Genomic DNA, 17132 nt, shown 5'->3' with positions numbered 1-17132 from the left:
TTTTGACTACTGTATTTAAAACACACCAACCGTGGATACTCAAACATACTCAAACATGCTGCTGTTCCAGTTTCAACTGACCTGAGCCCTAGGACCATGCCCCAGGACTACCTGACATGATGACTCCTTGCTGTCCCCAGTCCACCTGGCCATGCTGCTGCTCCAGTTTCAACTTCCACCTGACTGTGCTGCTGCTCCAGTTTCAACTGTTCTGCCTTATTATTATTCGACCATGCTGGTCATTTATGAACATTTGAACATCTTGGCCATGTTCTGTTATAATCTCCACCCGGCACAGCCAGAAGAGGACTGGCCACCCCACATAGCCTGGTTCCTCTCTAGGTTTCTTCCTAGGTATTGGCCTTTCTAGGGAGTTTTCCCTAGCCACCGTGCTTCTACACCTGCATTGCTTGCTGTTTGGGGTTTTAGGCTGGGTTTCTGTACAGCACTTTGAGATATCAGCTGATGTACGAAGGGCTATATAAATACATTTGATTTGATTTGATTCCATAAGATAACTTCTCCCCCCTACAGAAAATCACACACTACAGACCACATGACAAGGTATCAAAGACTCTTTATTTGGAAATTAGTACAAAGTTTTGCTCCTGTGTTAAAAATAGTAAAATAGCCCAGAACATTTGCTACCGCCACTACAGTCTGTGGCACCCTAGCCAACCGAAGGGAGGGGGTTCAGGAGGAGGGGGGCAGAACAGGCCTATGATTCCACAAAAACAATATTTACACCGGTTTCTTTCTGCCCCTCCCTCCGTCAACTATTTTGTAGGACCAAAAGGGTCAGATCAAGGGGACATGGGCTGTGCTCCAATTATCTTAAATGCTTCCCTTCTCATCTCCTTTCATCACTACAGTGGCAGAACGCTGTAAAACTAATGTAGGAACTCCTGTTCCATAAACATTCCAATGTTGTTGGGAGCATAGTGCTCGCAGCACCAGAGTGATGAGGTTTCATTCCTGCATAGGCCACATATTGTGACAGTGTGTGTGGGTGTCAAATAACTATCTTATCATTATTTGCAAGCAAGGAGATAAGGAAAGGCAGCTTAAAAGGACTTGGAACACAACCATATTTAACTCAGGCAACAGTCTATATCCTTACAATGATAAGTGAATCGACACGCTCTAAAGCATTTACCTATTTACATTTAAAAAAGGAAATAAATGACATACGGGTGCACAACTCCAGTCCTTCTGGGATGGCGTGTGTCTGGGTTTTCGTTTCTCAGCAATTCATCATAAACCAGCTGACAACGCAACACTTGAGGACTAAAGCTGTCCACCCGTGCATTCACAAGTCTGATGTGTGCGTTTTTATGTTTTCTGAATGTCTTTCTATACATTGTTACAAAGTGCCTAGTGTGTGAGCATGTGCATTTGAGAGGGTTAAGAGTTAGTGCACAAGTTAGTGTTATATTTCTGTTGGTTGAAGTTGAGTGGATTTGCTTTTCAATATCAAGCATCTACATTCAGCTATGGGTGTAAGTAACCAAGTAGGCTAACGTCTACGGTCAAGTCCACTACGCTCTCTCTGCAGGCTAGCGCTACAGTCATTCAGAGGTAACGGGCTGGGAGAAAGGTTGAGTTATTAGTAGAGGCTCCAACCTAGAGGGTACCATCATATTCCTCGTCTGAGGCCCTCGCTGACTCCTTTGCTCACATGAAAAGACAAGGTGGAGTTAACCACATTACTGGTACACTACCCATCCTCTCCTTTTATGCCTGATAGGTTTCTCAAACTCACAAGCAGAGAATTACAGAGATAAGACCGAAAGAAAAGATACCTTTTCAGTGAATTGGGAAAAACATAGCGGACAGAGAAACACAGTTGTAAGATGTTTTTCAAGAGGAAGCCATTTTAGGTATTTAAAAAAGTAACGTGATTTCCTCAATGGAACCTTTTGTCAGAGAACCAGACGTACAAAAGGTAGAATGACAATGTTACTAACATAAAACCGTGCAATTGAATATAGTCACAATCTCAAAAGATCTGACATTTATCCTGGGCACAGTCAACATGGGAAGAGAGCAGCCAATGTAGAGCTGCCACACCTTCAGATGCAAATCTCAAATTCAAGCAGAAAGTATAGAACCTATTACAGTTTAAGGGGCTCTTAGGGGCCAGATGGGTCCTCTTGCAGCAACAGTAGCCCTACAAATCAGAGCTTGAGGCTGGGGTAAGGCAAGGAACCTCTCCCACTCAATCCCCAACGCCAAGAAAACACAAGTGTTTTCAGTTCCAAAATATTATTACAAATCTTAATCTCATTATAACCAATGTTAAAAAAAATACATCTAACCCTACATTTATGACATCTCCACATTATATTATGCACACCTCAAATTGTTACTTAAAAATGTATCACTAATAAATAGATTTAAACATAAAAAACAACCCCCTCTCAAGGTGCATTTCATTACAGTAATCATATCCAGTTCTCTCTCGCGCACACACACAATAATTAAGGATTTTTGTCAGCAATGTTTTCACCATAAAACGGGACTGTTTCTTCCCCAGGACACAAAACACACACATGCTAGTAACTGCTTTGCTTAGCCCAGCGGCCCTCAGACTTCATGACATGAGCCTGCTACAGCTGCAATACATTGATTGGCTGGCGTGGTATCAAACACTCCGCCAATGACAGCAGCATAGTGTGCAGTGACAGTCTGATTGTTGGATGGGAACCCCCTTGGGGTGTGTGTACCCCAAACCATCCAATGCTTGGATACAAGCTAGTAACAAGGCCAAAGGTCATCTTTCTGGTCAGACAGACCTCACCCTGTGGCAGGTTGACCACTTGTAAGTCTGTCTGTACATCTGTCTCTCCAACCAGACATTAGCTTTATAAAAAAGGCTATGTATTTCTATAGAAATGCCCTGCCAGCTAAATCAGGTGAAGCACTAACGATCTGAATGAGCCACAACTCTTTCCAAGGAGATTGTCCAACTGCAGCATAGTGTAGGGCCAAAATGAGTTGAGTTTGCATATATCCCCATTGTCAGTACTGACCATTTTGTCTACTTCTCCAGGCCACTGTGTGGCGCCTGTCCTAGTTCTGCTTCTGCTCAGTCCAGCTTTTCCAGCACCGCGGGTACATAGACCAGGCTGAGCTCGGAGCCAAAGTCGCAGACGATGGCGGCGTTGTTCAGCACCACGAGCTGGCGGACCCCCTGGCCGTCGCTGCTCTGGCCCAGGTAGACCGTCTGGAGGAGGTCCCCGAAGTTCAGGTCCCAGAAGGACACACAGCCCTGGCCCCCTGTCACCAGGAGAGACTCAGAGATCACCCCCAGACTGGCCCCGCAGCCCACCTCCTGGGGGATGGGAGAAAGAAAGACAGGTTAGGTTTAAAGAAGGAAGGAAAAATTGGGATAGAAGCAGGCGAAGAGTCAAACTATCGTTGAATAACAGGAGACTAGTTTACCTGAGTTCTCACACACACACAGAGACGCACCTGCTGTATGGAGTAGAGCTTGATGCCCGTGCTGCGGTCCCAGATGCAGATGAGGTCGTCGAGGCCGCTGCTGATCACGCACGATGTGGTGCACACCAGTGAGGTCACGTCGCCACGGTGACCGTACACGTGGCTCACCCGGCTGCCCGTCAGCACATCCCACAGACAGATTGCTCCGTCCTGCCCCCCACTGGCCAGAACCATGGTCTGCAACACGACAATGACATACTTCACATGGGTCATATTCATTAAGTACAAACAGAAAAAAGTGGACTGCTATGGGGCCCTACTACCTGGAGTTGTTCATAAGAAATCCTAATTTTCCGTTGCAAGATGTTTTGCTACGATGTGGCCTAGTAAGGGGGGCTTACAGTTTAATGGATTTTGATCGGAAAGGAGTACCTTCGGCCGCGTTTACACAGGCAGACTTTTAACCAATGAGACCAGCCCTGAAAAAGATCTGATTTGAAAAGATTTGATGTGATTGGTCAAAAGACCAATTAGTGTAAAAAATATCAGAATTGGCCTGCCTGTGCCTTAGTGACTCTCCTGCACAGCCAGCAAGACTGGTACAGAAGGTATGGAGAAGGTGGAATTTTAGGAGCAAGGTGAGACCATTGCATAACTATCCTTCTGGGGGAAATTCTTAAAGGGAGCAGATTTTGGGTTGGAATGCAGCCAGACAACAGTTTAGCCATTGGAACTCAGCTTTGGGGGACATGGCTGTACCATCGGACTGCCCCGATGGGGGGGGGGGGTACAGACTGTACCATCGGACTGCCCCGATGGGGGGGATACAGACTGTACCATCGGACTGCCCCGATGGGGGGGGACATGGCTGTACCATCGGACTGCCCCGATGGGGGGGATACAGACTGTACCATTGACTAACCTGATCTATGTAGATGGCAGTGATTCCCCCAGAGTGGCCCTGGAGCGTGAAGAGACAGCATGAGTCCTCCAGACGATATACCTGACACACAGGGACAAACAGCAGGCTTTTAGTGTGTGAGTGTTGATTTTATACTGTATTATCATGCAAAAGGTTGGTGAACGATATACACGTGTGTGTGTGTATGTGTTTCTGTACATCTGTCAGCGTGTTTCTGTGAGCGTGTCCTCCCTCACCCTGACAGTGTGGTCCTGGCTGCCTGTGACCACTCTGCCGGCAGCGGCTCGCAGCACCGTGATGGGTTTCTGATGGGCACACTGCACCGAGCGCGTCAGCTGGCATGAGATCACATCCTCACTGCTGTAGCAGGGCGAGGGCGGCATGTTACTACGCCCGGGGGGACCTGGCACCACACACACACACACACCCAACATGGATAACACACTCATCACAGACGTTTAGAGTTAAAACGCTCCGAAAGTCAGGACGTCACAAAGGTCAAAAGAAAACATGTCTGGAGACACTTTACTTGATAATTAGTTAACTACACTATTTATAGCTACTGTTATAGCTACGGGCAATAACATGTGACTCCAGTTGTTAACATTTTACCGATTGTGACACAATCAACTTTCCAAGCATATTAGACATACACTGAGTGTACAAAACATTATTCTTGATACACACGGGAAACTGTTGAGCGTGAAAAACCCAGCAGCGTTGCAGTTCTTGACCGCCTGGCACCTACTACCATACCCCGTTCAAAGGCACTTAAATCTTTTGTCTTGCCCATTCACAATCCATGTCTCAATTGTCTCAAGGCTTAAAAATCATTATTTAACCTGTTCCCTCTCCTTCATCTACACCGATTGAAGTGGATTTAACAAGTGACATCAATAAGGGATCATAGCTTTCACCTGGTCAGTATATATCAAGGAAAAAGCAGGTTCCTAATGTTTTGTACACTCTGTGTATATTGACATCATTGGGTCGTTTGACAGTGTGTGTGAAGCTCACCTCTGTACTGCAGTAAGCCCAGAGGCTTGTTGATGTCGACAGTGAAGAAGTCTAGAGAGCCGTCGAGTCTGGCCGCCACGATCCTGTTGTTGAGGAAGGCCAGGGCCGTGATCCCCGAGACGCCGTCTTCATTACTGCAGCGTAACGAGCCCTCCACTGCGTCCCACAGCTAACCACATAACACATTAGTGCACTTACCCTGGCTTTGTCTCACTTTCCCTTTGCCAATTTCTCCTACTGACACTCTCCTCTTGCAAATATTGTTTCCTGCTTGCTCATTATGACTACCTCCTCTCTTTCCATCTCACCCACTCCCTCTGCACCCATCCATTTGTTTCTTTCTGTTCTACAAGGGAGCATCATCAAGTGACGGTGTAGGAGGGTTGATTTGGGATTGGGTCTCACCTCTAGTTTGCCGTTGCTCCTCCCAGCAGCGATGAGGTTCCCCCGGAGCTCCATGGCCCACACGGCGCTTTCCCAGTCCGGGGTTTCCTGGCCCTGTGGAGCAGGAGGCTGGATGTACCCCAGGCTGCGTCTCCTCTGGGGAGGGGGTCCCGACAGGGGTGAGGAGGAGGGGTAGGAGGCAGTGAGGCCCGGCGAGGGAGGCTCGTGCTCCAGGTAGGCCTTCTCCACCAGCCCCCCGAAGTCAAAGCCATCCCTGGGCGGGGTGAGGAGGAGGTGGGAGGGGGGCTGGGAGTCGAAGTTGGTGTCGATGAGGGGTGTGAGGTCGGGTTGGTTCTCAAAGAGGGCAGGACGTGGGGTGGTCCGCCGCCTGAGAGGGTAGCCCTCGTCCTCGTCGAAAACCCCGCCCCCTGGTTCTGTCCCGCCCCCAAGATTTTCAGGTTCGGCCACACCCACAGCGTCCCAACCATCCCGCTGCTCCCAGCAGCCACTGCTGCTACTCCGCCGCAGCCTGACAGAGAGACAGTTTAATGTTAAGACCAGGAGGCTGGATATGCATATAGGGGAACAGGTTGGAAGACTATGTAGAAAGAAAAGGACATGGGAATGGGAAGAAGGGAGAACACATAAAAACTATGCTGAAAAACAACAACATCTAATGACTTGTACTTACATATGTCAAATTCATATTGTACATTTATTATTAAAATAATACAAGTTGTACTCCAAAGAGGTGGGTGGTGCCAGGCCAAAAAATATAACACATTATGCATGAACACAAGCATGAACTGTCCATAGGTGTGTGTATGTAATCCTGTATTGGCCAAGGTGACCTTGTGGATATGGGATGTGGACACGCTGTGTGCGTGTCTTACCCATGTTTAGGAATGACGGTGAGGCAGTCTCCAGTCTGAGTGTCCCACACACGGATCTGTCCTGCCAGACAACAACTGGCCAACAGCATGCCGTCACTCGCCAGACACTCTATATCCTGGTGTGTGTGTGTGTGTGTGAGTGAGTGTGAGAGTGTATGAGTGTGTGAGAGTGAGAGAGAGAGAGAACGCAGAGGAGAGATACTTGTAAATATTCATGCAAATGAACAATGGTATTTGTGTCAGCGTGTGTGTGTGCCCAGTCTCTCACCATGCTGTGTCCACACAGCAGCAGGGGGGAGATCTCGCTGATGGGTGGCGAGTACCCGTAGTCGTCGCAGGGCAGGTCACCGCGACGACGGCGTCCGTGGGCCACGCCGTTCTGGCCGTAGTTGCGGGAACAGAGGACCCGGTAGAGACAGAAGAGCAGCAGCACCAGCAGAACCCCTGCCGCCAGGCCCAGAGCTGCTACCCTAAAGAGAGAGAGAGACAGACAGGGTTAATAACCTGTTTGCTGCCTTCTCCATACGTGCATATAAAGCTGGTTTGGATTGCACTGACAGAGAGAGAGCACGTTAGAGACAGAGAGTACCAATGACGGGGAGACCAAGCCATCACGTAGCACAGAGCATCTTACAATAGAAAGACTTGAACATTGAGAACGGTGTGAACTTGACGCAATGACGTACCAACATAAATCATCAGCTCGTCAGAATGACATTCCATAACATGACCGGACTGTTCATTGTCCCCCCGTGAGGAAAGCCTGGAAAGCAGATGTAATGGGTCCAGTGTGTCCCTCTAGTGGAGATGGGGGTAAAGGCAGAAGCCTAAACAGCACCTGTAGTGTAGAATGAGTCACTGTCATGACAACAGGGCCTGACGCACTGGTGTGACCAGCTCGACGTGCAATACCAGTTCTGAAACCACGGCAGAGTCTGATTGGTCCAGCACACGTACTCTCCCACACATGTTCATGCATGGAGTCAGCGTGTACACACTGACTTTATTGTTCCCTTAGGGACACGTTGTACCCATGTGGTGTACACACTGACTTTATTGTCCTCTTAGGGAAACGTTGTACCCATGTGGTGTACACACTGACTTTATTGTCCCCTTAGGGACACGTTGTACCCATGTGGTGTACACACTGACTTTATTGTCCTCTTAGGGAAACGTTGTGCCCATGTGGTGTGCACACTGACTTTATTGTCCTCTTAGGGAAACGTTGTGCCCATGTGGTGTGCACACTGACTTTATTGTCCTCTTAGGGAAACGTTGAACCCATGTGGTGTACACACTGACTTTATTGTCCTCTTAGGGAAACGTTGTGCCCATGTGGTGTGCACACTGACTTTATTGTCCTCTTAGGGGAACGTTGTGCCCATGTGGTGTGCACACTGACTTTATTGTCCTCTTAGGGGAACGTTGAACCCATGTGGTGTGCACACTGACTTTATTGTCCCCTTAGGGAAACGTTGTACCCATGTGGTGTGCACACTGGCTGCACATGTTCAAGCCAATTAGACCACTTCAGTGGAGGTATGCAAATGTGGACCGTTGAGAGCCAGGGACAAAATGGCTGTTTTTCCTCACCTTAAGGTTGCACTTCCATTCACACGACAACAGAAAGCAGCCTTTCCATTCACACGACAACAGAAAGCAGCCTTTCCATTCACACGACAACAGAAAGCAGCCTTTCCATTCACACGACAACAGAAAGCAGCCTTTCCATTCACAAGACAACAGAAAGCAGCCTTTCCATTCACAAGACAACAGAAAGCAGCCTTTCCATTCACAAGACAACAGAAAGCAGCCTTTCCATTCACAAGACAACAGAAAGCAGCCTTTCCATTCACACGACAACAGAAAGCAGCCTTTCCATTCACACGACAACAGAAAGCAGCCTTTCCATTTGAGGCTTGAAATGTTAGAAAATTATCATATTAATGTAATTCCATCACCGCCACAGGCCTAACATAATAAAAGTGTCTAACATTGATTGGCAACCAGTTTTTATGACTATTGTAAACAGGCTGAGGGAGAAAATAACACTGAGTCCACCTGAGCAAGAGTTCCAGGAAGCCGTCTTTGATTGGACAACCATAGATACGACAGATCCTACTTTATTCTGGAAGAACCATCCAGGCCCCTCCTCCTTGACCTGACCCAACGATTCTAATAGATCAATCTACATCTGTGCCTGGCCTGTGTTCCAGAGATGACCTTCACCACTGTGACCTTTATCTCAGATATGAACCGTGAACACGGATCTGGGTTTCACAGATGACCATGACCTGATGAATATGATTCACACCGCCCACGTCCAATGAAAAACCTCCCTGGCGTTACACATCACAGTGGACACAGTTCCAATGTTGGATCCATTTTAATATGCTATTGGTCAAGGATGTAGTATACTGCAGGAAAATCACTGGTGGTCTTTGAAAACAATATTCCCACCCTCACGTCTCAAGCAGCACAGCACCCCCTGCATAATTCTGTTTGTTCTAATAGAAACATTGACGTTGGCTGTACTGTACTGCCTTACTTTGAGGAACCTTTGCCCCCTACTAGGGAGAACACAGTTGAGAGACCGTTTCACTCAGTCCAAAAACCACACCAACCATCACCCACTCCACCATGACATCATCAACCCACGGACATCTTACGAGTAACCTGACAGCCAATCAGATGAGCCGGTAGACAGGACCAAAGTCTGAGTCAGTGAGGGAGTTAATTTTGCATGGCCCTGTGCCCCGGGTGGGTGGGGGCACCGATGCAAAACCAACCTCGCCCAATAGCCAATCAACTCAACTATAGAGATAAGAGAAAAAAAAACATTTTCTTTCTTCCTACGTCTTTTGAGATAATCATCGACACGGTGACAGACTGTTTGGCCTGGTTTCGTTTGCCAGGTTAGAAAGAGAGGAAGAAGAGAGAGGTGTGGGACTAGCGTTGCAAATCCTGGTTGGATGCTTCCGGATTTCCTGCTTATTCCTTCCTGATTCTGGGAATCCTCCAACCAGGATTTGGGGAAAACCAGGGAATTTATTGAAAGTTTCCCAACCCTACTTGGGACAAATGTAGGCCTATGCTGTATGAGATGTGGGTTTGGACTGTGTGGATTATCACTGTATCTCTTGGCCTTGAAGCCATAATCGTTTACTATAACATTGATCTTTCGCCTGCATGGACTTTGAAGTGGTGTGCACTGTGCATGGGGGGGTGTGTGTGTGTGTGTGTGTGTGTGTGTGTGTGTGTGTGTGTGTGTGTGTGTGTGTTTGAAAAACATGAAGTGCATGGATGGTGGTAGGGAGAATATTGGTCAATCTGTAGTTTGAAGGAGTTGGATATAGAGGTTGGTGTGTGTGTGTGTGTGTGTGTGTGTGTGTGTGTGTGTGTGTGTGTGTGTGTGAGTATGTCGGTACTGACTTGTAGAGCGTGAGGTCTGTGGGCAGGTCGTTGGTTTTGAGGCTGGGCGGCGGGGGGTGGCGTGTGTCCTGAGGGTGACGTGTCTCGATGGCCTCCCGGGGGCTCAGGTGGAGCGTGATGGGGATGACAGGCAGGATGCTGATGTATCTGTGGGACAAAAAGGTAACAAAAAAGCATTTCCTAACATTAAACAATGAATTCGACCTAACCCAAAAGCATGGCAAGTAGGGTCAACAGTGACACACACACTATGCACATAGGCTCACACACATCCAATAAACACACACATGCGATAGACACACACACCCAGTAACTCATTCCAACTCCCCTGACCTACCTCTTGGCCAGAGTAATATTATAGTAGCTGAAGAGCGAGGGCCAGTGTCTGAAAGACAGCCTCCTCCAGCCCTCCTCATCCTCCGCCCCCCAGCTAATCTGGGGCACCAGGGGTACTCCTTCCCCGGGGGCCCCGTGGTGGCCCTGGGACTGGTTCTCTGGAAGCGGGGTGGGTTCAGCGGGGGCGGGGAGGACACTGAGGGTGTCGGCGGGGGCCCCTCCTGGTCCAGGGAAGACCGGGGCTACTCCCAGGTGCGGGGGCAGACCCCCGGCCCCGCCCTGCCCCAGGGGGCTCTGCTCAGACACCTGGGCTGCCAGGTAGGTACGGAGGCCAGCGGGGTCCGTGTAGGCCAGGATGCCAATCCAGATCACTGTACCCACCTACAACAATACAGGGATAGAGGGACATGTCAACGCATACAGAGGACTACTTCAAGGAAGTACTGGAAATGTTCAGACAGTCATACAGAGACAGAGAAATACTGACAGGCGAGACAGACCATAACACACGCAGACACGACGGCCCAACAGACTGACTCTCTGTGAAAAGGCCATGACAGTCACCCTCAAGGCTTTTTCACACTGCATGTTCTTATCCCAGTGCTAACTCACCCTCCTTTCACACAAGCATTTGTTAACACTGGACTAAGTGAAACTAGGGTCGGAAGATTCCAGTTTATCCAGTTGGAAGATTCCCGGAATCAGACGGGAATAAGCAGGAAATCAGGAGTCTTCCAATCCTCATTTCTGAAAAACCTGTGCATTTAGCAAAATAATCGTGCAACCCTAACTTAAACGATCTTTTCAGGAGGTGCCCCCAGCCAGTCTCACCATGATGAAGCGCTGGGCCAGACGCGTGCGGGCCAGGAAGTAGACCACACGGAGCCTCTTGGGCAGGCGCAGGTTCCTGAAGGCGGGCGTCTGCAGGGTGATGGTGTGGGGCGAGGGCCGTGGGGGAGGAGGCGCCTCCCGAAGGCGTAGGGGGCCCGGTTTGGGAAGGGGCATCCCCGCCTCGGCCGGAAGACGCCGGTTCAGATCGGCCAACTGTGTGTGTGAGAGGACAGTTTTAGGGAGCGTGGGCATGTGGGAGTGTGCAACACGTATGAGAGAACAAGTATGTGAGTACATGTGTATGAATTAGTGTTAGAGTATGCATGTGTATATGACTGTAACAGGGGAACAAGGTGGATAAAGACTATATTTTAAAGAGCACTGTAGACTGAGGAAATGACTCGTCTCAAGAGATCTCACCTTCACATGGCAAATGTGTGTGTGTGTGTCTATAACCTCACTTCCATGCTGTAAATTACTAAAGAAAGCACTGTTGACAGTGTGTGTGTGTGTGTGTGTGTGTGTTCACCTCCATGCGTCGGATGTCAATGGAAAGAACTGTGGTGAAGAAAAACATCTGAAGGAAGAAGTCAGACACCAGTCCCACCACAGCAAATAGACAGAACTCCTGGAAACACAGAAATAAACAGCAGGCCACTCAATGTGTGCTACTCTGTCTATGTGAATGAAAGTGTGCGTCGACCCGTGTTCATACGCCAGTGTGTGATAGATGTGTGGGTGTGTTACCTGGATAGCAGGCACCAGGGTGAAATATCCTATGAGGATGATGCACAGCTCTGTGGCCATGTTCTTCATGATAGACCAGCTCTCATTACTAAGGCCTGGAGAGGGACAACACAATACCACATTAACAAATGCTTGGATTTCACACACACACACACGTTTTGTTCTTCTATCCTCTAGGGGACCTAAAATTAATTTCCATGCCAGCCGCATCAATATATCGGAGGAAACCGAAGTCAGCGTGCATGCGCCCGGGCCGCAACAAGGAGTCGCTAGAGCGCAATGGGACAAGGACATCCCGGACGGCCAAACCCTCCCCTAACCCGGACGACGCTGGGCAAATTGTGTGCCGCCTCGGGGGTCTCCCGGTTGCAGCTGGCTGCAAAACAGCCCGGGATCGAACCCTGGTCTGTAGCGACGCCTCAATCACGATGTAGTGCCTTAAACCGCTGCACCACTCAGGAGGCACCCTTACTCTAATTCTAACCTTAAAACACCCTTTGTCCTCATGGGGCCATGGGAAAGAGAATTATCCTTGTTTTACTAATCCTTGTGGGGACTTATGGGGATAGAAGAACCAACACACACACACTCTTACCCTGAGCGATGCGTAGTTTGACCTCCAGGTCAACAGGGGTGGACACCACAGACTTGGTGAGAACCAGGACGTTCTCCAGCCCTATCACCACCACCAGATAGGGGAAGATCTCACTGACAGAGAGAGAGACAACATGATTACAAGGCTGTTGTGAATAATACTTCATCTCATTTGAGTAACCAGTGCTCTCAGAGTACTTATTTGTGGATCAGGTGATTGATGCAAGTTTGGATGTTAGGGTGGGAGAGAGGTCAGGTTTTTCAATTTGATTGATTTGATTGTTGTCATTATGTTTGTCGTGCAAATAAAAAAAACAGGTAAAAAATAGGAAATGGGACATTTAGTAGACAAGAGTACAGATGAAGAAAGAGAGAAGGGACGATTGAAGACAGACAAGGTTTGACGGACAGTAAACCAGAGATATGCTATCATGACACGTGAAGATAAGGGTTGGAGGTCAGTACGGAACAAAACTTCACCACAGAAGATAACGACTAAACGCACGTTGTTATGTGGCCATTGTGTCAATATGCACAACAGTGGGTATGTAGGTCTATGTGCGTGTGGACCCTGGAATCTTGATCAATGAGATTTGGATGGTGTGAGATGGTCATGCCATCCTCTACATTCCAATAAGCTGGGTGTGATTGGCCAGGTACGCCACATCAATATCTATCCCCGCCCTCTTAAGAATCCCTCCTCCCCTTTAAGTCCACATCTGTTGCCCTTGGTAACACAGTCCCCTGTCACTCACTGTACATTAACATCTGCAGTCCCACAGTAATCCATACAGCTCAATGAGCAGGAGATGGTCAGGGGATTTTAGGGTGAGAGTGTGTGTGAGTTAGTAAGTGTGTGGGCATGCTTTTGTTGTGTGTGTGTGTGTGTGTGTGTGTGTGTGTGTTTCTTACCCTCCATTGAGTGTGGGCGTCAGGCCGAACAGGGTGCAGAGCCCCACAGACATAAGCAGAGAGCTGAGCACTGTTACCACGGCAGCCAGCGCCAAGCCCCATTTTGACTTCACCATGTCAATCTTACCTGGAGAGAGGAAGAAGTAGAGTTAACATAGACAGAGTTTACACACACTGAGAGGAAAGAGTTAACATAGACAAAGTCTACACACACTGAGAGGAAAGAGTTAACATAGACAGAGTTTACACACACTGAGAGGAAAGAGTTAACATAGACAAGAGTTTACACACACTGAGAGGAAAGAGTTAACATAGACAGAGTTTACACACACTACAAAGAAGAATGTCTCTGAGCATGAGTTTATGCAGCTCTTAGTTGAAATGTGGTTTGTGTACAGTAGACTGCACGTGTGTGTGTGTGTGTGTGTGTGTGTGTGTGTGTGTGTGTGTGTGTGTGTGTGTGTGTGTGTCAGCATATTGTTGGTGAGTCTTATCATGGTAGATTCGTATGGTGGACTACAGTGTCCCTGTATAGGGGATTATCCCTGCACTAGACAGGAACAGCCTTGGCTAGGACTCGGTCAAACACACACACTAATCTGGGTCTTGGCTCTGTGGGCTTAACCGGGCACAATATTCCAGAGAAAACGAGGGGCCACCAAAGCAAGAAAGTCGACTTCAGAATTTCCTTTGAAACCAATTTCCCCCCACTGGCCTTAGCAATGGGACACATTACTTCAAGGAAGGAGGGATGGAAAGAAGGATGCATCTTTAACTAATTGAAACTAAGCCAACTCTTTCAGATCAGTGCAGATGAAGTGAACCTCTAGACTATTGAGATGCCCCCGTAGCACCCAGACTCCAGTCAGAGACTTACGTGTGGAGAAGTAGATGTAGGCAAACAGTATGATGTAGGTGGTGACCAGAGGGATGAGCTCGGCCATGCCTATCTCCTCCTTGAAGTGCACGTGCACCATGTGGTCCTCACGTAGGCTGCAGTTCACCGAGGGGTGTAGCTGGCGGAGACGCGCCCGCAGGCTAGACAGGAACCTGGCGTCGTAGCTGCCCAAGACCATGGTGATTGTGTAGGTGACCACCCTCTTCCTGCTGTACAGACTCACCCCTGTGTGTTTCACCGGGACGCCAAACAGCAGGTCTAACACACACACACACACACACACACACACACAGCATTGAACAATATCCGTATTACCAGTCTGCCTGACACTAGTTGGGGCCAGTGTATGTGAGCAGTGAGGAGCGGGCCCAATTTGACTGGAGCACGGAGTGAGATTTCCAAAAGGCTGGAGTGTCGGCCATCTTGCCTGCTCTAATTTCGCTCCAAAAAAGTAGCGCTCACTTCAGGAGCTCAGGGCATGTCCAGCCCAGCATGCAGTTGTAGTCTACTTGTGTGTTGCTATATGCCCATGGTTTAGCTATTGAGTTCACAAAATATTTTTATAAAAGAAACTGATAAAACACACAGGTGCAAAATCAAGGTGACTGACAAAGATGAGGACCGAAAGCAAGAGAGGGAGTGTGGTGATGTAGAGTCTACAACCACAGAATCATTGTGGAATCTGACACGTTAACTGAAAGCATGATAGTATACTTACTACATGCACATGCTGAAAGATCTCTTAAAAGAGATCTATAAAATAGTCCATAAATATTTTGGCCCAATAGGCCTGGTAATGTTACATCCCCACTTTCAAGGAGCTTTCCGTTTTGCTTGGTTTATTTTGCCTAAAAACCTTTAGGCCTACCTATAGAACATTTTAAAAACATCTCAGCTCAGGCTGGCAAGAGTGGCCAAAAGGGTGTTTAGCATCCCCAGTTGCTCTGCAAGCGTGGAGAGGGAATTCTCTGCTGCTGACCTCTCCAGGCACCATCACACGGAGACACAGACGGGCGTGTATTCAAAACATTTATTAAAAGGCACGGTAGACTGAGTAATAAGGCATTTTTTCATGTCATTTGTATTTAATTATAAGTAAGTCACAGCCTAAATGTACAATTAACAGACTATAATGATTTAATACAACTAAACTAATACAATTTAAATGCTGAGCGCTTTATGTCCCTACCAGCCTGGTGTCGCATTCACAAATGCTTCACAATGTATTTCTTTATAAGCTATAGCCTTGAAATAATTGAAATAATAGCCTAAATAATTCATTTTTGTTCATGCTTAGGCTCCCTGTCATTCTCCTGACCTATTTAGAGTGTTTATATGCTGTTTAAATATGACATGTAGCCTATTTTAAATGATGTTCGCTTCTTACATTCACCTTTACATGTTTATTCAAATACCTTTCATTCAAATCCATATGGTTTGGTTTCAATACTTCAAAAAACAATTGGTACACCATAGTGCCCTCAAAGCTCATCACTAAGCTAAGGACCCTGGGACTAAACACCTCCCTCTGCAACTGGATCCTGGACTTCCTGATGGGCCGCCCCCAGGTGGTAAGGGTAGGTAACAACACATCCGCCACGCTGATTCTCACCATGGGGGCCCCTCAGGGATGCGTGCTCAGTCCCCTCCTGTACTCCCTGTTCACCCATGACTACATGGCCAAGCACGACTCCAACACCACCATTAAGTTTGCCGACGACAACGATGAGACAGCCTATAGGGAGGAGGTCAGAGACCTGGCAGTGTGGTGCCAGGATAACAACCTCTCCCTCAACGTGATCAAGACAAAGATGATTGTGGACTACAGGAAAAGGAGGGCCGAGCACGTCCCCATTCTCATCAATCGGGCTCTCGTGGAGCAGGTTGAGAGCTTCACGTTCCTTAGTGTCCACATCACCAATGACTATCATTATCCAAACACAACAACACAGTCGTGTTGGCATGGGTCCTCAGATCCTCAAAAAGTTCTACAGCCAACGAGAGCATCCTGACTAGTTGCATCACTGCCTGGTATGGCAACTGCTCGGCCTCCTACCGCAAGGCACTACAGAGGGTAGTGCATACGACCCAGTACATCACTGGGGCCAAGCTTCCTGCCATCCAGGACCTCTATACCAGGTGGTGTCAGAGGAAGGCCCTAAAAATTGCCAAAGACTCCAGTCACCTTAGTCATAGACTGTTCTCTCCGCTACTGCACCGCTACCAGAGTGCCAAGTCTAGGTCCAAAAGGCTTCTTAACAGCTGCTACCCCCAAGTCAAAAGGCTATCCGGACTATTTGCATTGAACCCCCCACCCCCACGCTGCTGTTACTTTCTGTTTATTATCTATGCATAGTTACTTTACCTCTACCTACATGTAGATATTACCCATATTACCTCGACTAACCTGTGCCCCTGCACATTGACTCTGTACCGGTACTCCTTGTATATAGGCCGTCAATGTAAATAAGAATATGTTCTTAATTAACTGACTTGCCTAGTTAAATAAAAGTTCAATATAGCCTCGCTACTGTCATTTTATTGTTGCTCTTCAATCATTTGTTATTTTTCACTAGCAAATACTTTAACACTTATTTTTCTTAAAACTGCATTGTTGGTTAAGGGCTTGTAAGTAAGCATTTCACTCTAAGGTCTACTGTTGTATTCGGCGCATGTGAGAAATACAATTTGATTTGTAGGTCCAGGTAGTCACAAAAATAGA

The 17132-nt window shown here is 47.8% G+C and overlaps 1 protein-coding gene across 2 annotated transcripts in view; it reads right to left on the bottom strand.

Annotated features, from left to right (window-relative positions):
* Positions 1-560: 560 nt before the first annotated feature.
* The window catches only part of LOC109908426 (sterol regulatory element-binding protein cleavage-activating protein-like), a 28828-nt gene continuing 12256 nt past the window's right edge, over positions 561-17132 (bottom strand). For both annotated transcript variants that reach the window (XM_020507073.2, XM_020507066.2), the window contains exons 6-21: positions 14390-14668; positions 13513-13639; positions 12602-12714; positions 12007-12101; positions 11789-11887; positions 11260-11472; positions 10430-10809; positions 10093-10239; positions 6929-7130; positions 6661-6776; positions 5789-6296; positions 5384-5552; positions 4603-4769; positions 4367-4447; positions 3475-3681; positions 561-3334 (exon numbers count right to left, since the gene is read on the bottom strand). In XM_020507073.2, coding sequence (XP_020362662.1) covers positions 3089-3334; positions 3475-3681; positions 4367-4447; positions 4603-4769; positions 5384-5552; positions 5789-6296; positions 6661-6776; positions 6929-7130; positions 10093-10239; positions 10430-10809; positions 11260-11472; positions 11789-11887; positions 12007-12101; positions 12602-12714; positions 13513-13639; positions 14390-14668 — 3149 coding nt within the window. In that variant the 3' untranslated portion in view covers positions 561-3088. The remainder of the gene's footprint in view (positions 3335-3474; positions 3682-4366; positions 4448-4602; positions 4770-5383; positions 5553-5788; positions 6297-6660; positions 6777-6928; positions 7131-10092; positions 10240-10429; positions 10810-11259; positions 11473-11788; positions 11888-12006; positions 12102-12601; positions 12715-13512; positions 13640-14389; positions 14669-17132) is intronic.

The sequence above is a fragment of the Oncorhynchus kisutch genome, linkage group LG2 (genome assembly GCF_002021735.2).
Source record: "Oncorhynchus kisutch isolate 150728-3 linkage group LG2, Okis_V2, whole genome shotgun sequence".
Lineage (NCBI taxonomy): Eukaryota > Metazoa > Chordata > Actinopteri > Salmoniformes > Salmonidae > Oncorhynchus > Oncorhynchus kisutch.
The sequence above is the reverse complement of the archived record's forward strand: the minus strand, read 5'-3'. Positions and strand labels throughout refer to the sequence as shown.